Source organism: Macaca mulatta, chromosome 5 (genome assembly GCF_049350105.2).
Source record: "Macaca mulatta isolate MMU2019108-1 chromosome 5, T2T-MMU8v2.0, whole genome shotgun sequence".
NCBI classification, from domain to species: Eukaryota; Metazoa; Chordata; class Mammalia; order Primates; family Cercopithecidae; genus Macaca; species Macaca mulatta.
In genome coordinates, this window is record NC_133410.1 from 62,081,071 (window position 1) to 62,099,159 (window position 18,089).

General features: G+C 38.2%; 1 protein-coding gene across 1 annotated transcript in view; it reads left to right on the forward strand.

The window, feature by feature from the left end:
• Positions 1-12,545, forward strand: part of GC (GC vitamin D binding protein) — a 44,060-nt gene extending 31,515 nt beyond the window's left edge. Inside the window, exons 11-13 of the mRNA XM_015138556.3 lie at positions 1,409-1,541; positions 7,824-7,878; positions 12,367-12,545. Of these exons, the coding sequence (XP_014994042.3) occupies positions 1,409-1,541; positions 7,824-7,853 (163 nt within the window). The 3' untranslated portion in view covers positions 7,854-7,878; positions 12,367-12,545. The remainder of the gene's footprint in view (positions 1-1,408; positions 1,542-7,823; positions 7,879-12,366) is intronic.
• The last annotated feature ends 5,544 nt before the right edge of the window (positions 12,546-18,089 follow it).

Here is an 18,089-nt window from a genome sequence, read left to right on the forward strand (position 1 = left end):
CGTTTTATTTTTTAAAAAGTAGTTCGAATCTAACATCTGTATAGGAATAAGCTAAGTTTTTCTGGGGGAAAAATGTCATGTTTATCAAGTGAGCGGCCAATTAAAACAGCCACAAAAATATAGATTACAAAATCTATCTGCAGGAACTTGATTCAAAATGGCAAAATGAGCACATAACTTAGCAATATTCTTACCCCAGAATTTTCTGTAGATATTGCTGTACAAAATTGAGGACCTATAAAACTGCTAAAAGTATTATCTAACTTCATGGCATATTGCCTGGCAAGAAGACCCGAACTTTCAATCAAGCATACTGTCAGCCATCAACAACATATATACCCTATAAATTAGAAATAGAAATGTTAACTACTAATAATGTTATATAATAGTCATTTTTCTCAATTAAGACAAGGAAAAAGCATTTTCTATAAATAGACATTAACAGTAAAATAATCGGCCACAATAAGGAAAGAAGTGGTACTGGGTTCTTGGGGAAAGTCTCCATTGAGAAGACCATGTCATTTTTCCTAACTTTAGTAAATTTCTCAGATCCTATTCCCTACCCCTCAACTTTTTTTTTTTTTTTTTTTTTTGCATCCTCTGAGTCTCTTCTAGTCTCATTTGCACCCCTCAGCAGCTCAAACCTACTTGTTTCAACAATGCTTTTATGAACTAACTGGTCACCCTTACCCTTTTCTCCCTTCTCAGCATCCATTCTTGCCAAGCCCAACTCTAGATTTGCTTGGGTCTCCTTATCTCCAATTGCCCAACGCTGGGCTGGCAAGCATTTCCTGAAGAAAGTCATAAAACCAAGCTGAGTTGTTCATTATGGTAGTGGAGAGATGCCGAGATCATCAATTGTTCAAATTGAAAGAATCAGGACATATCAAGTCCTATCACCATCCTAAAAGAGAGATGGAGAGTTCATTTTTAGCAGAGCTAAAAATAAGAGCCAAAGTTTCCTTACTCCCATATCAGTGTTTTCCAATATAGTGAGTTGAGAAGTAGGTAAACTGAGGGTGAAATTATATAAATTATGAGAGAAAAAGGGGCATTAAGGTGGTATAAGGTCTTGTAAAGGAAATATTCTTTAAGGAATTTGAAATCTAAAACTGAAGAGAAGGTGAAAGGTTAGGAAAAAATAGAAAAGGGACTCTTCTATGTTGAAATAATGAGGAAATGAAAGAAGACTGGAATTTCAATTCAGCAGCGATTTGTATGTTTACTTTTATGACCTCGAAGAGGCGTATGTTTCACTTTCTGATCTCAAATTGACTATTCTATACCACAGGTACAGAATTTTCTTGAGACAGGCATGTATTTCATCTGAAATGGCTATTATTTTGCATTAGAAAGTTGTATAAAATAAATACATGTAGTAAGACCTTACATTTAAATGGTTTTTCAGACTGGCAGAGCAACTAAGAGCAAAATTGCCCGATGCCACACCCACGGAACTGGCAGAGCTGGTTAACAAGCGCGCAAAATTTGCCTCCAACTGCTGTTTCACAAACTCACCTCCTCTTTACTGTGGTTCAGAGGTAGGAAAATGTAACCCTCTACTTAATACAGCAGAATCTTTTAAGAATGTATGCACTCAGATCTACTCATTTCTTTCCTGTTATTGAGATCTCATTTTGTGACAGGCTTTTCCTGGTGTTATTATAACTTGGCTGTCTTTGCAATGAAAGTAAAAAACATAACTGCTTTCATGTTATGCTCATTTAAAAGCAAGTTGAGGCAGTTGTAAAACTTAGGAAATTTTATACTTTTTTAAGAAACAAAAAAGTCTGTGAATACAGGCAACAAAATATGTGTAGTGTTTTATGAATTGTGAGTTGGAACCTAATAACAGCCTTTTTAAATGAAAAAGAGAAGAATAAGAATACAGTGAAAACATCAGAGTTCATTACCTTCACATAGTGAAGGTAAACTGCATTTCATATATCTGTATGTGTGTTTATATAGATATATACATATGCATATATAGGTAGGTAGATTGATAAAAAGAAATACTTTAGAAAAATGGGGTCATATCATACCTTCTATTAATATGTCAATTATAAAAATATTGCATTTAATTTTGTTTTAATATGACATAAGAAAAAATGCAACTGAAGAATTTCTAAAGGTCACAAATGTTTCATTACTATAAGAGTTATTTTCTAAAAACTAAAAATGATTTTTAAAAATATTAAAATTTTATTCATTTTTTTATTACAAATTTCTTTTTTAGACACTATCCGTTGGCTCCAAACTCTGAAAGCTAAAGATATTAGAACTCCTATATATCTTCCAGTTTCCCTCCCTACTCCCCCCAATTTTGGATAGTTCTTGGATTCATCTTTCCTTAAATGTCCCTTCCCCTCATCCCTGTCTCCCCTTTTTCTTCCTTCCCCTCCCGCTTCCTGGTTCAGGTCCAATATTGTTAACAGTAAAATAACCCCTTCCCCAATCCCCTCCTTCTTTCTCTCTTTCCCCTTCTCTCCCGTAAATGTATTTCCATAGTTGCCAGATCATTTATTTTTTAATTTGTGCAAAACACGGGCAGTTCCGGCCAGAACTTTTTGTTTTCTCTGATAGTATTAATAGATGAATTAGTGTTTATCTAATCACTGCATCTGAGGCCTATTGGTTGTCTCCTACAAACCACAGTGTTATGTTGGTATCTTGTATTCTGCCCATCTTTATATGGACTGAAGGTGTGAGAGAGGGGAGGAGACCTCAGGTAGATTGTGTGGGCCTATTGTTAGCAGACCTGAGCTATGCTTAGACTTCTGAGATTTCAAGTGTCTTGTACTAAGATTTCTTTCACCAAGTCAGTATCTGCCCTATTCTCATGGGGAGGGGTGTGTTTTGCTGGCCTTTTTCAGAAAATGTCAGCCCATATGTTCACATCCTCCATTTTACCTGTTACTCTCCAGCAAGCATTTCATTTTTTTAGAAGAGTCAAAAGACAAAAACAACACTTCATTTCACTTTACTGCTTATTTGGAGACATTAGTAATAACTCCAAGAATTGTGTTTTCTTGCCCACCCTATTTCTCAAATATAGAGGCAGGGTTAGGAATAATTCTATGCCATACCAAATGCTACTTAGGTTAAATGATTTCATGCCAATTAGAAGCCCTTAAGCCCTTGTTTTGCTTGTTTGTTTGTTTGTTTGTTTTGAGATGAAGTTTCGTTCTGTCACCCAGGCTGGAGTGCAGTGGTGAGATCTCAGCTCACTGCAACCTCCACCTCCTGGGCTCAAGTGATTCTCCTGCCTCAGCCTCCTGAGTAGTTGGGATTATAGGTGCGCACCAACATGCCCAGCTAATTTTTGTATTTTTAGTAGAGATGGGGTTTCACCATGTTGGCCAGGCTGGTCTGGAACTCCTGCCCTCAAGGCCCACCTAGGCCTCCCAAAGTGCTGGGATTACAGGAGTGAGCCACCCACCATGCCTGGCCAGAAGCCCCTTTCTATAAATTAAATAATTTAAGAATTTACCTGAAGTTTTGTTCATCTATCAGCCGCGAAAGCAATAAAGCCTAGCTTCTGTTAGACTGAATTTAAAAATATCCAAGAACTTAATTTTTAAAAAAGCAGTTCACAGAAGTATAAATGCTCAAAGAAAACTATAAAGGTCATCTAGTGTAATTTCTCACTCAGTTAATTCCTTCCAGAGGTGCATTCAGCCTCCATTTAAATATAGTCAATTTATCTACTCCTAGGAGTCGAAACAGAAATGGCCGATTTCATTGCCAGATAGCTGCATTATGAGAACATTATTCTGTAAATTAAGCTGTGATATTCCCTTTGTAATTTCTCCTGCAATCACCCCAGCTTTCTCAATCAACTAGAAAATGTCTATTCTCTCTTCTCAATAGCAGCTTTTTTATACTTAAAGTGGCTTTTTAAAAATTAAGCTGTGTAAAGTATTTTTTTAAAGTATTGGGCTATGCATTCCAAATTTCTTAATATTCATATTGTAGTAAAGTTTTATTTGTTTTGTTGTGTTTTGTTTTGTTTTATTTTATTGTGCAGTGCCTAAGAAAAAAGTCTTAGTTTGACAAATGGAGCTACATCTTTTTCTAATGGCCTCCTTATAGCCTTAGGGATTCTGGTTTCTTTTCTAATTTCCATATTTACACTCTGGTCCAAAACCTATTTGCTAATCTTGTTTGTAACAATTTATAAAGTCAGAATTCCAGATGGCGAGAGTACAGTAGAATAAAAGTCTTTTCTTTAAATTCCACTGACAAATATGCCATCTTAATTGTTCATTAAAATTCAAACTAAGATTCTCAACATAAAAACAGAAGAAGCTGGATTGTCAGAATATTTTGGTCATTGTGGGCATTAAAACATTTTTAGCATAAAATAATTAATTAATCTGAACAGTTCCTTCCTTTCATACCAAGTTGCTTTTGGTAACCTAAATATAGTATCAATTTAGGTGGCCTTAACCTAGAAAAATAAAATCACTTTACATAGAAGTTGTTTGCTACCAGAAAAATTTGCTCTGAGAGTCTGTTATTATGACAGAAAAAGAAAACAGTCTAAATGTCTTTTAGATTCTATAAGAAATGTCACTTTTGAAACCTTCCCTGTGCTTTTGTTATTTGTCTATACAAATATGCACTGTCCTGCCTGACATCATACAAAACAAACTGAGCTTTAAGCGCAAATTCATGCTTCCTAAAAGCCCCTGGTTTTTCATTTCTTTGAGTTGGTTTTCAATATATTTTCCATTATAACATATTGCCATTCAAATCACTACAATGATGAGAAGGCAGGTTTATAGCTCTCTCTCTTCTTGCTTTATCGCTAGTAAATTTATAACAGCTGAGTAGCCTATCTTTCAGTAATTGCTAAAGTAGGGTGAGATGAATGCAGTTGTTGAGATACTTGTGCACATTTGATTATTCAGAGCACTCAGAGATTAAATCCTCTAGTATTTCAATTAGCCTTCTGATTGCCTTTGTAAACTGATCTCATAGCTAGGTAGGCAAGTTCACCCCTCCTTTCTGACTTCACGTTAGTGCAACATCCATTTGAACAGCATTCTCTTTAATTTCCAATGCCTAATGTGAATGTCCCATTTGTCCTATAATATTTGGATCCTAATTTGTGAGATCTCTTTGTCATATATTTGCTTGAAAAAATTTTCCTTAAAAGAAATATCCATCTACTCCTTTCACTCTAAGTCACTTATATCCAGGGATCAGTCTCTACTTGTCATTCCAAATACACTTGGCACAACTACTGGAAGACTGGCAAAAGGGGCTTCTGAACCTTACTAATTTAGTGTTTCATTACATGGAAATTTAGCGTTTCCTCACCCCAATCTTGAAATGACCAGGACATAGAACAACCAATGTCATTTTCTTTTGGCTTTACCATGGTACTCGTAGAACTGGTTCATTTGTTTATGCCAAAAAAGGCCCATTTGCCTGCAGAAAAACCTATAGTTACAAAATTAGACTTGCAATCTTTTTTTTCTCTTTCTACCATCATTCAGGCAGAGCATTACTATGCTTCCTTTAAAATGTTTCGACAGACTGCTAGTGAGCATCAGATATGATTTCCCAAAATATTCCAAGAGTCATTGTAATATGCTGGAATTGATCACTAAAATCTTGAAAACAGAGACAAATACAAATAGCCAAGTAGAAGCGGGGCAAAGAGGAGACCGACAAGTAGAGTGATATACTGTCTACCCCCATGCTCCCCTCTGTCTTTCTTATATCAGGAAAAACTAGTATAGTCACTGTAGTTTGTTTTATCTCTTGGTATAACTCGATTTTATAATCCTCAGTGTCGTAACTATCGTTGATTAAGCCACTGCTATATGTTAAGCAGAAATATTAATAGCCTGGCATATATGTATTTATAGAATAACCCAAAACAATTCTAGATATTAATTATTATTTTAATTCCCCCTTTTACAGATGGTTGAATAAAACTTACAGAGGTTATATGATGTTAGGAAAATCTAAGTTTATTCTGTATTAGTCTGTTACTCTTCCTCAATGTCCTTGTCATAGACTTCAGCCCAAACTTAGCTAATCATGACAAAAGCAAACTATTGATAGAAGACTATTAACTGAAAATCCAAAATTATTGTTAAGTAGCAAAAATTATACTGGGTTGATAATATCACCCTGAATTCTATCCATCTCACTTCCTTGGACTCTTCCTCCATTAGATGTACTCTCTTCTTTTGCATCAACATTTTTACCAGCTCTGTCCAATTTGTATTAAAGTTACTCTTCTTCTTATCTCAAAAAATAATAAATAAGGCACTTTAGATGCCTCCCTAGATATATTTCTTTCTCCTCCCTTACAGCTAAGGTTCTTGCAAGAATACCATATACTCCAGCTCCTCATACTTATTAACTCCTCAACCCTTTGCAGTCTGGCTTTTGATGGTACCATATGACTATCAACAAAGGCACGCCAACGGTATCCTTCTTGCTAAGTCTAATAAACATTTTTCAGTTCTTACCAGATTTTCCTTAAAACACTTGATACTGATAAGTATTCCTTTCTTCTTGAACCAATTTACTTAGCATCTGTATTATTATTTTCTACTTTTTGTCTTTCTATGATTCCTGTCTTCTTGTTCTATTTCATGTTGTCCTCTTCCTTTACCTATCTCTTAAATTTGTTTACAGAGTTTTTTCCTTGCTCTTCATTTCCACGGTACTACATTTTCTCAACTGTTTTCATCAATGCTTATGCTTTCAATCTGCAAATCTCTACCTCCAACCAAGATCTCTCCTTCAGCATCAGGCTTTTTATCCAACTGCCTATAGGACTCTCTTCTCCCCCAGTATCTTGTCCCATAAGAAATTTAAAATCAACACAGCCAAAATATTGTTCCTATAACCTTCTCTATGGTTTTTGAGTTTATGAATACTATCATCATTTACCCATTGCCCAACGATGAAAATTTAGTGACTTTTTTTATTTCTCCTTCTCTTTTTCCATATGCACCAAATAAAATTCCAAATCTCATCAATTCTAACTCTGCAGCATCTCTCAATCTCCCACCCACATTCTTCTACATTCTTGGTATTTAGTTTCAGGCAATCTTTCACCTGAATTACAGCCTGTCCATTGGTCTCCCACCTCCAGTCTGCCAACAGTGCCTCACATCCAATCCCATCTCCATACTGAGGTCAAATCAACCTTTTTAAAACGCAAAAATGATTAATACTCTTCTCTAATAGTTCCCATTGCTTCCAAATTAAAGTACTTTTTTTAAAAAAACAAAATACAGATATTTTGGACCTTGATTTCTTCTCCAAGTAGTGACTTGCTGTCATCACTTGTCGTGCCTCCTACTTGGGTTCTCCTGAGCTACTTGCAGTTTTCCAAACACATGAAACTTGCTCTTATCTCAAGGCCTTTGCATGTAATGACTCCACCCGCTTGCCCTATTTCTCATCAGGTTTGCCTTGGCTGAATAGTTCATCAGGCTTTAGGGTTCAAGTTAGAAGACATCTTCTCCTCTGAGAATTCTTCCCTAGCACTCAAACTTCTCTGTTGTCCAATAACATTCTATGTGCACCCAATAATTAGCACTTATTAAACTCTACTGCCATTTTTTCTTGTCTACTTTTCCCAGCAGACTGTAAGCCCTTCAACGGCAGAAATGATGTAAAGTTAAATAAATGTGAAGGGTGGCTAATAAAAACTGCAATGTAACATTGCATCTTGGCAAGAATCCTTTCCTCTAACCAAGGTTTCAGGATTTTATATACCTTCTGCATAATCTAGTAGGCTACAAATGAAATACTTCATAAGTTATATAACATTCTTTTTTCATTACCAGATTGATGCTGAATTGAAGAATATCCTGTAGTCCTGAAACATGTATATTAACTTTGGTAAGTATATTTTTTAAATGCACAACCAAAGAATCTAGCATTGTATGATGTATTTTAAATACCAAAGAATTGGAAGGAGACTTTAATAAATTTATTCTTATCTGCTCAAACTCATTTTACAGATGAGAATATTAAGCACTGAGAAAAGTTAAAGAGCTTACACTTTCACAAGAGCAAACAGTCAACTTCTGATATATTTAAGACTAGAATCCAGGTTTACTGGTCCCCTGCCTTGTGCTTCATCCATCATAATCTCACGTGTAACATAATGACAGCATAAAGAACATTTAAAGGATTCTGCCCATCTCTACTAAAAAATACAAAAAAACTAGCCGGGCGAGGTGGCGGGCACCTGTAGTCCCAGCTACACGGGAGGCTGAGGCAGGAGAATGGCATAAACCCAGGAGGCAGAGCTTGCAGTGAGCTGAGATCCGGCCACTGCACTCCAGCCTGTGCGACAGACTGAGACGCTGTCTTCAATAGGAAGAACTCTGAGTGTAAAGATAGGGTTCATCAAGTCTTAAAATGACACAGCAAGGACCTTAGGAGGGAAGGGACATTCTTATTCAAATTAAAACATTACTGTTGAAATAGGTTACTTGCTTTTTTTCAGTTACTATATTTTCACCTATTAAAAAATGCCAGATGTAGATACTAAGAACATAAAAGAGTTTATTCCTACATAAGTTCACATCTTAAACTGAAGTTGACCTGAACTCTGCACATTTCAACAAAAATATTTTCTCTCCAGATTCAATTGTATTTATGCTAAACATATTATGCCTGAGACTTTTGATGCAAACTTATTTGGATCTCAGTTCTTAGCTGAACTGAGGCTTTTTAATAATGTCAATTTTTATTTTGCTGACTTACTGACAACCCTGCCCAAAATAATGTGGAAACAAAAGCCTTCCAATCCATTGACTAACAACATTAAATCATTTCGCCATATTCAGCTTTTCAACTATTAATTATTTAAGTCTTCTGAAGCAGTAAAAAAGAAAATTAACACTCTGAGAACCAGTGCAAGGGGGATGGTCAAGAAAACTCGTTTTTGAAATCACCCAACCTGGATTAGAATCCCCACTCTATCTGTGAATTTGAGCAAGTTATCTAACCTGTCTAAAGATGAGTTTCCTTTCATGTAAAATGAAATTTTCAATATCTCCCTCGCAGTGTTGTTATAATGATTGAGATGGTGTATATAAAATATCTAAAAAGTAGTAAAAATGAATATTAGCAGTAATACTAGCAAAGTTGTTGCACTGATGCTCCTACTACTACTGATATGAATCTAAACTAAAAAGTTTTCCTGCCCATATATTTTTGTGCTTTGGTATACAAATATCATGTCCTAAAGATAAAGTAAGTTCTCTAAATAATTTTCCAAGGGATAAAAATCAAAATGCAAGTTACTTGAAGTATAAATATTCTAGAGTTAAAATAATTTCTGATCCCTGTTGCTGCTAAATTATTACATCTTCCCACCATTTGAATGAACCTACTTTCTCTTTATCTCAATCTACATGTAATAATCTCCAAAGAGTTAAAATCGCAATATGCAACAGTGACCTCATCTCTCATCCTTCAAGATTTATTAAGCTTTGATTAACAGTCAGGGTTATTTGGAAAGCTATATAACTTTGATTTTGAATATGTTTTTCACTGGACTATGTTATTATTCAGAACTCAGACTGCATTTCCTTAGTGTTGTATGTTTTCAGGCTTTGGGAAAACTAATTAAAATAGAAGATATCCTAAGATAAGTAAGGAGGAAGTAATAATTTGATGGATTTCAAGAGATTTCTTTTCAGAACAAATTTCAGAAGTATGTTTAATGCTAACTAAATCAAGAGATAAACTCAGTTTGTCAGTGACAAATTAATGAAGATTCTAATATACTGATTCTTCTGGTTCATGGTCATTATCTTCATCTGATAAGATGAAGAAATGAAATTTCTTATTCCTCCTGTGTTAGTCTACATTTTTCTCTGGCCTTTACTTAATCCTTTGATTTCTGTGCTACTCAACTGTTTGGCTACCCAAATACATTTTGATCATCAGGATGGATTATTCACATATTCACATATTCCTTCCTAAAATTATTCACATATTCCTTCCATGGATTTTGGTAACATGCATTGACTGTTTTGAGCTCAATTTTATCCACTGCTTGTTTATCACCATTGCATTCTGCAATGATGAAGGCCTACCAAGGTTCAATTATTTCAGGAATAGTTACATGGCTTTGAAAATGCAAATTATAGCTTGTTCACAGGGTTATAGGTCTGAGATACTTGATATCCAGAAATAATGGGACCACAACTTTACTACTTATCTTAGGTTTCCAGAACACAACCAACTCATTGCAGTTCCTGGGTTCCAGGGGGAATTTTGTAGCTGTATTGGACAACTGTGAAGTCATTCAACTGTCAGCAGCATTACCCCCAAAATGACACAATCCTAGTCATGAGCTGCTCTAAATCCATGTCTTAACGTAATGACTTCAGAGTAAGTGCTGAGTACTTTCCCTCAGATAGATCAGTCTTTTCATCATATATTCATCATGATTTCAGAGTAAGTGCTGAGTACTTTCCCTCAGATAGATTAGTCTTTTCATCATATATTAAACTATTCAAGTAGAAAATATCCATTTTCTTCAATGATTTTTCCCTTTTCTATAACAGGTGATCCGCATAAGTGGCACATTGTTTAGAGTGAAGCAGTTCCTAAAACCATTAAGCCAACTTCGGTTGACCATGTGTTTGATTCCCATTTAAGCCTACCCATCTCTAGTTAGGGATTTGAATCACTCATAGAAATTGAAGCCTTTTGTCTCAAGGTATTCCGATCCCTAGTAATACCTCTGATTCATGTCTTCCTGTCAACAGTTTCACACAGTTTCACTCTCAATTAGAGTCTTATTAAAAACTTCAATTCTCATCTTGACAGTTACTGGTCTCCTTGATCAATCTTTTTCTTCAAGCCTTCAAGCTCCAAATTGATTGTGGCCACACTTGCATGCACTTTTGGAGACAGAATCTCTGTCTCTCTTTCCCCCCACTCCCGCCTCCGAGACGGAGTCTCACTCTGTTGCCCAGTCTGGAGTGCAGTGGCATGATCTCAGCTCACTGCAAGCTACCCCTCCTGGGTTCACGTCATTCTCCTGCCTCAGTCTCCTGAGTAGCTGGGACTATAGGCACCCGCCACCACACCCGGCTAATTTTTTCTATTTTTAATAGAGACGGAGTTTCACTGCGTTAGCCAGTATGGTCTTGATCTCCTGACCTCATGATTCGCCCACCTTGGCCTCCCAAAGTGCTGGGATTACATGCGTGAGCCACCATGCCCGGCAAATCTCTGTCTCTTAATAAATCTCACAAAGCCTGGTATTTTTTGTTATTAGCTTTGGAAGCAAGTAGTAGTCCCTCTGGGTTGCCAAAAACATAAATGAGTTGGTACACAATGTAGAATCAGATTGGGTGAAAATATTTTAGATACCAGAATCACACCCAGCACAGAGAGTTGCTCACATGATGAGAAAAACATAGGAACTGAGGCTGTGAGTGAACAGATTTGTGTCTCTCATTGCATCCTCACTCCAAAGCATAAACTCGAAGACAATGAAACATGGAATTTTTTACACTGTGCAGATAGAACTATGACATAACTATATTATATTGTCTTGGAAGAGGGAAAAAATTAAGGGAGACTATTTGGCCCTAATACAAAGTAGAAGACGATTTGATAAAAATTCACGCTCAGTGTTTTGCTAAAATTAAAACTACTGAACTATTGTCTCAATTCCATGATTCGGCGACTCATTATGCCACTGGTTGACAGCTTTGCCCTGGCCATAATTGTTATTACCATACAGCAGAAAGTTGCATTCATCACCAGTTAAAAATGTAACTAAAAAACACTGCACAGGCCAGGCGCGGTGGCTCACGCCTGTAATCCCAGCACTTTGGGAGGCCGAGGAGGGTGGATCACAAGGGCAGGAGTTCGAGACCAGCCTGGCCAATGTGGTGAAACCCTGTCTCTACTAAAAATACAAAACTAAGCCAGGCGGGTGCTGGCGCCTGTGGTCCCAGCTACTCGGGAGGCTGAGGCAGGAGAATAGCGTGAACCCGGGAGGCAGAGCTTGCAGTGAGCTGAGATCGTGCCACTGCACTCCAGCCTGGGCAACAAAGCAAGACTCTGTCTCAAAAAAAAAAAGAAAAAAAAGAAACACTGCACAATATGCAATGTGCCCTGGTGTATAACATATAAAACCATCACTATTGGTATTGGGACTGTCTTACATTTTTTTCTTATTCTGGACCTATGAGATGGGCCATAGTGGATATATGGGTCATCCTAGACAGAGTCATTTTTGGCATAAATATTAAAATAGCATGAGGTTATATGCGTCTGTTGAGCAGTATTATGGTTGTTGCCCATTAGCTCTGTTTTTCTAACATAAAATTCATTTCATTATTCTCATAGACCTAGAGTTGGAGCCACCCAGGGGAATGACCTCTGATGACCTAACCTAAGCAAAACCACTGAGCTTCTGGGAAGACAAGTAGGATACTTTCTACTTTTTCTAGCTACAATGTCTTCATAAAATGATAAGTATGATGATTTGCTATCAAAATAAATTGAAATATAATGCAAACCATAAATACGACTGAGAATTATGTGGCTCTGCACAATGTTGATCTTCAGAACTATTCCTCTGTCTTTCACAAAAATGCTGCAGTAGGCAGTCTCATAAGGCCTGTTTTTGTCTAGATCTCTGCTGTTTCCTTCTAAAAGACTCAACATTAAGCATGCACTTTACAATTCCCAATACACTAAACTCCATTCCCTGATTGATTCTCAGGCTTAGTAGGCACCATTAAGAAAAAGGTAGACTGGGCACAGAGACTCATGCCTGTAATCCCAGCACTTTGGAAGGCCAAGGCGGGCAGATCACAAGATCAGGAGTTCGAGAGCAGCCTGGTCAATATGGTGAAATCCTGTCTCTACTAAAATTACAAAAATTATCTGGATGTGGTGGCATGTGCCTGTAGTCCCAGCTACTCGGGAGGCTGAGGCAGGATAATTGCTTGAACCTGGGAGGTGGAGTTTATAGTGAGGGAGATGACGCTACTGCACTCCAGCCTAGGCAATAGAGCAAGACTCTGTCTGAAAAAAAGAAAAGAAAAAGTTACACAGTCTTCCACCATAAAGCCTAGAATGTCTCACTTTTTAGAAACTAACAGCCAAAAACCAACAATAGTAACAAAAATACTCCTGAAACTACCTTCTTGCTTCCAGCTACAAGTTGCTTGGAATTAATTAAGTAGTACCTGTCTTGCAAAAAGAAAATCTTTATAGTTTGAACAAGTTTACTTTCACAAAAAACTGAGAGAAATTTATAGAGACAAAGTTCTAAAAACATGATATTTCTGCTTAATTCAATATGTCACATATAAAAATATATACAATATTCTATGTGCCCTCTTGGCCAGGGAAAATGAAAGTGTTCTCTCTATTCTGCTTTAAAGGGAAGTTCATATTTTCAGAATAAATACCTCTTGGAAACCACTAAAAACCATGCAGCCTTCTATATGTAGACTTAATTGCATCAGGGAATTTGAATTCACCTCATGTTAGATGTAGAGTTATACAATAGATGAAGCAATGTTATGGCATATATAATTTGAGTCCAATTAACTAACATACCTGTCACTCCTCAAAATTCTAAGTCCCATGAAGGAGGATTTCATTAAGTGAGCCAAGGTCAAGTGACCATGCCTGTAGCTGCCAGGAACTGGGAAATAAAATGCCTGCCCCTTGCAGCTTCTACGTAGAAGGTGCAGCCCTACCTTTCACAAAGATTTCAAAATGAGAAATAAACCTCAAACAGAAGTTCTTTGGATGACAGAAAGTCAAAAAGCAACAAACTATCTGCTAATATTTAGGTAGCATTTTACGTTTTTAAAAAAATTCTCTTTCGAATATGACCTTACTGAAGCTTCAAACAACTCTGAGAAGTAGGTATCATTGCACTGATAAGACACAAGGAGACTGAGACTCCAAAAATGTGAATCAGTGGCTCTAGGTCACAGAGTTAGCAAAGAACAAAACAAGGCCTTAGTTTTCAATTGCAGTATTCCATGGAAGGCAAAGGGACATACCCGATGAATGTGTTCCCTGATCAAATTAGTTTTACCATCAGTATAGCATATCTCTTCTTTGAAGAGTCACAGAGTACTGTATATAATTCAGTGCCTCCAGATTTATTTGCTAACCCCTTTTCCTTTGACTATTTCCCAGAATTATTCTCTATAAAATTAATTTTGGAAAATTCTTTTCTTATTTGAGAAGTTACATTTATAAATCATTCATTAACTGCTGCAAACTGGTCCATTTTGGTAAAGTATTTTCATGCTTGACATGATAGAACTGGGTGTTTTTTTATCACAAAGTAGTCAATAAATATACAATTCACTGAAGTAGGGTTTTCATAGTTCCTATGGATATATTTTCCAGCACACTCTAAACACATTTCACAATTTTTTCTTATATTAAGAATCGCTGACAGAAATATTATAATTTTAGTAAAAGAGTTTTAATGTTAGATCTTATATGCATAATGATGTCATTTGTTCCATTTCCTAGGAAGCAGAGCTCTGTTGATAATATATTGCCAAATTTTATGCCTGCTTCCTAAGTGCTGCTCAGCATTAAACAGATGCTTTTGAATTTCCATCTACTGTCAACCATAGCTGATCTCACTAGCTAATTTCTCTTATATAAGAAGTCCTCAATTTTTTACACCTTACATATCACCTTCATGCAAACACCTGGGTCCTCACCATGATTGAAAACAAACAAACACACACGCTGTAATTTTGTATTAGTCCGTTTTCATACTGCTGAACAAGACATACCCAAGATGGGGCAAATTACAAAGGAAAGAGGTTTAATGGAGAACTCAGTTCCACGTGGCTGGGGAGGCCTCACAATCATGGCAGAAGGCAAACAGGAGCAACTCACATCTTATGTGGATGGCAGCAGGCAAAGAGAGCTTGTGCAGGAAAATTGTCCTGTGTAATAACCATCACATCTCATGAGAAAGAGAGCTTGTGCAGGAAAATTCTCCTGTATAATAACCATCACATCTCGTGAGACGTACCCACTATCATGAGAACAGCACAGGAAAGACTTGCCCCCAAGATTCAGTTACCTCCCACTGGGTCCCTCCCACAACATGTGAGAATTCAAGATGAGATTTGGGTGGGGACACAGAGCTGAACCAGATCATTCCACCCCTGGGCTCTCCCAAAACTCATGTCCTCGCATTTCAAAATGGATCATGCCTTCCCAACAGTCCCCCAAATGTTAACTCATTTTAGCATTAACTCAAAAGTCCACAGTCCACATTCTCATCCAAGACAAGGCAAGTCTCTTCTGCCTGTGAGCCTTTAAAATCAAAAGCAACTTAGTTACTTCCTAGAAACAATGCAGGTACAGGCATTGAATAAATACAGCCATTCCAAATGGGAGACATTGGCTAAAACAAACAGGCTGCAGTAATCCAAAATCCAATGGGGCAGTCAAATCTTAAAGCTCCAAAATGATCTCCTTTGACTCCATGTCTCACATCCAGGTCACGCTGATACAAGAGGTGGTTTCCCATGGTCTTGAGCAGCTTTGGCCCTGTGGCTTGGCAGGGTATGGCCTCCCTCTTGACTGCTTTCATAGGCTGGTGTCCAGTGTCTGTGGCTTTTCCAGGCACATGGTGTAAGCTGTCTATGGATCTAGCATTCTGGGGTCTGGTGAACCATGGCCCTCTTCTCACAGCTCCACCAGGCAGTGCCCCAGTAGGGACTCAGTGTGGGGCCTCCAACCCCACATTACCCTTCCACGCTGCCCTAGCAAAGGTTCTCCATGAGGGTCCTGCCCCTGCATCAAAGTTTTGCCTTGGCATCCAGGTGTTTCCATTCATCTTCTGAAATCTAGGCAGAGGTTTCCAAATCTCAATTTTTGATGTCAGTGTACCTACAGGCTCAACACCATGTGGAAGCTGCCAAGGCTTGGGGCTTCCACCCTCTGAAGCAACATCCTGAGCTGTACCTTGGCCCCTTTCAGTCATGAAAAGAGTGGCTGGGATGAGTGGCTAGAGTGGCTGGGATGCCACTCTAGCATCCCAGAGTGGCTAGAGTGGCTGGGATGCAGGTCACCAAGTCCCTAGACTGAACACATAGCACGTGGAGCCTCGGCCTGGCCCACAAAACCATTTTCTCCTAGGCCCTTGGACCTGTGATGGGAGGGGCTGCCGTGAAGAACTCTAAAGTGCCCTGGAGACATTTTCCCCATTGTCTTGGAGAGATTAACATTTAGCTCCTCATTACTTAGGCAAATTTTATGCAGTCAGCTTCAATTTCTCCTCAGAAAAATGGGCTTTTCTTTTCTATCACATTGTCAGGCTGCAAATTGCCTGAACTTTTATGCTTTCTTCCCTTATAAAACTGAATGCCTTTAGCAGCACCCAAGTCACCTCTTGAATGCTTTGCTGCTTAGAAATTTCTTCCTCCAGATACCCTAAATCATCTCTCTCAAGTTCAAAGTTTCACAAATCTCTAGGGCAGGGGCAAAATGCCACCAGTCTCTTGCTGAAACATAACAAGTCATCTTTGCTCCAGTTCCCAACAAGTTCCTCATCTCCATCTGAGACCTCCTCAGCCTGGACCCTATTGTCCATATGGCTGTCAGGCTTCTGGTCAAAACCATTCAACAAGTCTCTAGGAAGTTTCAAACTTTCCCACATTTTCCTGTCTTCTGAGCCCTCCAAACTGTTTCAACCCCTGCCTGTTACCCAGTTCCAAACTTGCTTCCACATTTTCGAGTACCTTTTCAGCAGTGCCCCACTCTGCTGGTACCAATTTACTGGATTTATCTGTTTCCATGCTGCTGATCAATACATACCCAAGACTGGGCAACTTACAAAGGAAAGAGGTTTAATGGAGAATTCACATTCCATGTGGCTGGGAAAGTCTCACAATAATGACAGAAGTAAACGAGGAGCAAGTCACATCTTACGTGGATGGTGGCAGGCAAAGAGAGCTTGTGTGGGAAAATTCTCCCTTATAATAAACTTCAGATGTCATGAGACTTACTCAGTATCATGAGAACAGCATGGGAAAGACCTGGCCTCATGATTCAATTACCTCCCACTGGGTCCCTCCCACAACACATGGGAAGTCAAGATGAGATGTGGGTGGGGACACAGCCAAACCATATCAAATTTGTTTCTAAGAATGATGTTTACAAGTTCTATCAGTTAGGATTCTCCAAGGAAACAGAAACAACAGGAGATAGATAAAGAGATTTATTTTAAGAAATTGCTTATGCAGTTGTGAAGCTGGCAAGTCTGAAATAGTCTAGAAACACAGGCAGAATTTCTTTCTTTTTTTTTTTTTTAGATGGAATCTTGCTCTGTCACCCGGGCTGGAGTGCAGTGGCATGATCTCAGCTCACTACAACCTCTGCCTCCCAGGTTCAAGATATCCCTCTGCCTCAGCCTCCCAAGTAGCTGAGACTACAGGCGTTCACCACCACACCCAGCTAATTTTTTCGCTTTTTTTTTTTTGAGACGGAGTCTCGCTCTGTCGCCCAGGCTGGAGTGCAGTGGCTGGATCTCAGCTTACTGCAAGCTCCGCCTCCCGGGTTTATGCCATTCTCCTGCCTCAGCCTCCTGAGTAGCTGGGACTACAGGCACCCGCCACCTCGCCCGGCTAGTTTTTCGTATTTTTTAGTAGAGACAGGGTTTCACCATATTGGCCAGACTGGTCTTGAACTCCTGACCTTGTGATCCACCCACCTCGGCCTCCCAAAGTGCTGGGATTATAGGCATGAGCCACCGCATCTGGCCCACCGGCAGGATTTCTATGTTACAATGTTGAGGTTGAATTCTTCTTTTCTGGAAAAACCTGATTTTGCTCTTAAAGCTTTCAACTGGATAACATTCACTCACATTATCACATTATCAATGGTTAGGTCCTTTACTTAAAGTCAACTTATGATAAATGTTAATCACGTGTGCAAAATCTCTTTCCAGCAATGTCTAGGCTAATGTTTCACCAAACAAATGATTACCATAGCCTAGACAAATTGGCACATAAAATTTATCTGTCACACAAACCTTCTCTTGTCATCTATAAGGTCTAAAGTATTTC